The 4,712-nt window shown below is 34.1% G+C and overlaps 1 protein-coding gene across 1 annotated transcript; it reads left to right on the top strand.

Annotated features, from left to right (window-relative positions):
* Window positions 1-3,336: 3,336 nt before the first annotated feature.
* On the top strand, window positions 3,337-4,495 carry LOC145088964 (uncharacterized). The gene has a single exon (XM_079027470.1). It carries the CDS (start codon window positions 3,474-3,476, stop codon window positions 4,284-4,286), a length of 813 nt encoding a protein of 270 aa, XP_078883596.1. The 5' UTR covers window positions 3,337-3,473; the 3' UTR covers window positions 4,287-4,495.
* The last annotated feature ends 217 nt before the right edge of the window (window positions 4,496-4,712 follow it).

Raw genomic sequence — 4,712 nt, 5'->3', positions numbered from 1 at the left:
ATTACCAATCAAAAATCAAGAAACAAAGTATTGGAAAATATGATTGATTCTGTTCCATGTCTCATGTCCGAATGATATCTTGCAGAACGGAGGATTATATGATGACTTATCTTAGGAAACGTAACTGAATGAGTCAGAGTTCGACAACGGCTTTTGGTAGCTACAATTTGCTAATCGATTCGGAAGTTATACTGCCAATCATAGTTACAGACTTATCCAAGTGGGAGACTGTGGATTAGGTGTCTAAGCACATAACTATAATTGGTATATACTTGAATTGATAGTAGCACAGTCCTTTTGGGTTGTCCTCAAATCTAGCAATTAGACAAGATGATTTTTGGAGAGAGAGGTTGATTTATTATTTGATTAATAAATTGAAATAAATAATTTATTAAGATATTATGAGAATAATATATTAATAATAAATAGTAATATTTAATTAATAATTAATAAGAAGTTAATTGAAATTAATTTCGGGATTAATGGAATTAATTAAAAGTATAAGGTCTAAAGTGTAATTATTTAATAGTTGAACAAAAGGGCTCCAGAACCTTCCACACATAGGGTGGATGGTTTCTAGAGGAATTTTAGGGTTTCTGGAATTATCCTTAGAGGATATTAGGAAGCTAGAAAATTACCAATTCAAGATAACATTATTAGATGGGTTTTGGGTTTATCTAGGCTTTTCTACTTGCACTATATAAAGGCCCCTAGCTTTCATATTTCGGCCATCACTTTTTCTTTAAGGCTTGGCCAAAATTATACTCTCATCTCTCCTTAATCTCCTCCTTGCTAGCTTGGGTGTGAACCATTAAAGGCACGATATTCGTGGTGCTTGCTTCTAAAGCTTCTACAAGTCAAGGATCTTTGTTATTTACTTTAATAACTATAATATATGTAATCCTAACCAATTTATGTGTTTTTCAAAAATTACCTAGGTTTTCTAGGGTTCTTATTTTGATGTTTATAGTTATAGGTTTAATAGTGAAAATCTTGTTTTAGGTTGCATGCACACTTAAGAGTTGTAAGTTTGTTTTGTTATGCCTAAAACTCATCTATATATATATATATATATATATATATATATATATATATATATATATATATATATATATATATATATATATATTGCTCGAAAAGCATGTCGCAACACCCTCAAAATCGTGTTGTGAATTGGTGTTTTGTCCGAGATCTCAACGCGTGTCTCACCTTCCATAACGTGTCCTTCAACATTTGGCACGTGTCTCATCACTTGACTGACCTTCATGTCGTGTAACTCAACCTACATACTGCTTTGTACCCAAGTCTTGACCGTTTAACTTTGACTTTTGTTGACTTTCTCAAATAGCAACATACTTTTATCTCAACTTCAAATGTGTTTAACTTTCTCATACAAACTTTGTTTTTGAAGAACTGTATATACCAATTTTACTTCGTATGGAATATAACTTTCTTCAACTATATTTTGATAAATACTAATACATAATTTAAACCAAACTCCATGTTTTATTTATCTTACTTGTTATATAACAAGTTATATAACTATAATTAAAAATGGTTATTACACATTGGGAATGATTTATATGTAAAACAAGAGTAATCGCTCTATTTCAAGATGATTTTAATGAATGTTTAGTCATAAGAACATTTTACGAACTATGGAATTGAATTTAACTCCATAGTTACATAAAGAGCCTATAAACCTCTAAAATATGTTTGACATAATAATATGTACTTGGAAGCATTTATTTTTAAATTCAATGACTTTGTAATAGATCATATTACTAGTTGGAGGTCATAATAACATGGTCTAGCGGTATGGAGTGACCATCTCATATGAGCGGTCAGGGGTTCAAGTCTCGGTGGAGACATAGGTGGTTATTTAGGAGTAGATTAGTTAGTTTACCGTTTCAAAAAAAAAAGTTGGAGGTCATAATATAAATTAAGGTATTAAGCACGTTATTTAGATTTTAATGTACACTTGGACCCTAGTTAATGTTGAGAACTTAATAGATTAAGTCTAGGGCTTTAATATGTATAAATTTAATTTATATAGGTTTGGGAACCCATAGGCACTATACCAAAGAAGCAGTATACCAAAGAAGCAGTATAAGGGAACACAAGTGTATATGCAAAGTAGCTTAAATAAAATAAAATTTGGAAGGGTAATATGTTGTACAAGAACGTGACGTGTCAAGTAAAGTATGATGCCAAATCGGAAATGGTGAAAGAACGTGACACATTCTCAAGATGAACGCAACGTGTAGGGTAGAACGTGATTCACAAAGCGTTTTGTGAGGATGTAAATAATTATTAATTCACATAAACGATTACCAGTACGGTCAAAACGAATTATATAAAATAATAAACTTTGGAAATAAGTAATTATTAATTATACATAATTAAAAAAAACTTATGTCAAAGGGGATTTAAATTAATTGTTGTAAGAGTTTTACAATACATTAAAGTTTTAGTTTTTTTAACTTTAGTTTTTTTTATGCAATGTGCAAACTTAAAAAAACAATTTTTTTCTTACAAACTACTGGTATTTAGTTCATAATTTATTATGTATATATGATCTGTAGAATTCAGATAATTTACCTCTTTAAAAATAAAAAATAATCTTAATTACCTTGAAAATATAAAAAATTGAAAATTATTAGAGCAGTGCGTATGGGTCGCCTCCATGGCGTTATTGTCTACGTGGAGGGACCATAACGCCGTTATAACCCAAAGAACACCGCCCCCTTGCTTGTTATGGGGCTTCTCGTGGTAACGACCACCTACAGCAACGACGTCTTCTTCTTCTTTAGCGTCTTCTTCTTCTTCTTCTTTCTTTCTCTGATTCTTCTCTTTTACCACCTTAACGGTCGTATAGCATGGAACACCACCCCATAATCTCGTTGTAGAGAGAAGATGGTGATGTGACTACGTTATAGGTGGGTATGAGTGTTGCCGATATCCAATGGTCTTAAAAAATCTATATTAGTAACTAAGACCTTGATTTTGATTAATAAATGACCACAAGCTCTTGGTTATCACATTCAGAGTTCAAACGACATATCATGTTTGAGTGATTTCTATATATACATCGATTGGGGTCGTTATGGACCCTTTCCATCCGAGTGAAATGAAAAAAACAAATGTATATATATTAGTAATTTGACATGTATTTAACTATTAAATTATTTTTAATAGAGTTAACCAAAAGTACCAAGTATACTTGATTTTGAAACAATAGTTATCATATATTGGCCTTAAATTGTCATTTTTTCGAAAAGTATGGGGAATTATTTTGAAATTTTGTCTAATTTACATAGCCAATCAGAAAATCAAGAAATCCTCTGATTCTAACAGCTTATCCTCAGAGAGAATCAAGTTCTCTTTCCGCTGATGACCATATCCAGATAAGCTATCTCTCCCCTATCGTCCTTTCATCTCAATTTTTTTCAGTTCAGCAGTAAAACCAGCAAATGTCTCTGCCATCGCAGACGCCGCCACCATCAGTGCACAAAACCCTTCCCAAGTCTTTCTCTGATTTCATCTTCTCCGCCTTTTCTCTCTTCAACCTCTACTCCTCTACGCCTAACCTATCTTCCAGTTATAATCATCATCGCCGTTTCTCTAAGCTTCCTATTATCCCGTTAACCAAGAATGCCGTGATCAACCAGCATCACTTTTCCACCCCGCAATCCCTCTCCGATTGGCTCCGCCCCCGTCTCCCCTCCGATTCATTCGCCGCTTGGGGAACCAGACCCGGCACCAAGAACATCCACAACCTATGGATCGAGCTCTACGAGGGAGAAACATCTCTCGCCGACTCTATCCCCCCTGTTCGTACGGTGGAAGTGGTCGTGGTTCGGGTAAGAGATGAGAGAGATAGAATCTTGATCGAATCCCACCAAGAACTGTCAAACGGCCACGTTAGAAATCGGTCGAGACCACTATCTGAGAAAATGAAGCCTGCGGAGACGGTAGAAGAAGCTGTTGCGAGAGCGGTGAAGGAAGAACTAGGTTCGATTATAAACGGTTCTTGTGAAGATGAGATTGTGGAGATTATACCTGGTTCTTATTCGAGTAAGGTGGAGGAGAAGCTTTCTGTATCATACCCTGGATTGCCAGCTTGCTATGTTTTACATACTGTAGATGCTCTGGTTCATGGTTTGCCAGATTGTGAATTTTGCACCATAGAAGAGGAGAACAATGAAATTTTCGATGGCATGGAAGTGGCTGAAGGAGCAGTTTCGTGTAAGAAACACTACTGGAAATGGGTTGATTCTATTTAATACCGTTTCACTATGATTTTTGCATGTATATATCTAGATATGGGTGGAGGTGAGTTTAAGAATTGCATTTCTTTGTGCATATAGTTCACACTTGAGTGTTGGAACAAAATAATGAAAAGAAGCTTTCTGTAGCTTCAGTAAGGTGTAAAAGTAAAACTGATCTTTTAATTATAAACTTGAGTATACATGTATAGTGCTAAGTTGTTTCTTTTTGTATTGTACGTACATAAAACCTTGGTCGTTTTTTTTTTCTTGGTAGAATAACTGTAATAACATCAGCTTAGTCTCATACAAATAATGGGGTAAGGGAAGGTAATTAAGCCCTATGTTCGCATCCCTAACAATATAAATAAGTGAAATGTTGCTTTATATTTTTAAACATGGCTTCCTTGGGTAGTTAGTTCGTTACTAGAATATAGGTTCTTA

The sequence above is a fragment of the Lactuca serriola genome, chromosome 2, assembly GCF_051521515.1.
Source record: "Lactuca serriola cultivar US96UC23 chromosome 2, Lser_US96UC23_V15, whole genome shotgun sequence".
NCBI classification, from domain to species: domain Eukaryota; kingdom Viridiplantae; phylum Streptophyta; class Magnoliopsida; order Asterales; family Asteraceae; genus Lactuca; species Lactuca serriola.
This window is presented reverse-complemented; position numbering and strand designations above follow the sequence as displayed.

What these genes read in the sequence shown, in the direction of transcription:
- LOC145088964 (XM_079027470.1), top strand. Translation starts at nt 3,474, where the DNA reads ATGTCTCTGCCATCGCAGACGCCGCCACCATCAGTGCACAAAACCCTT.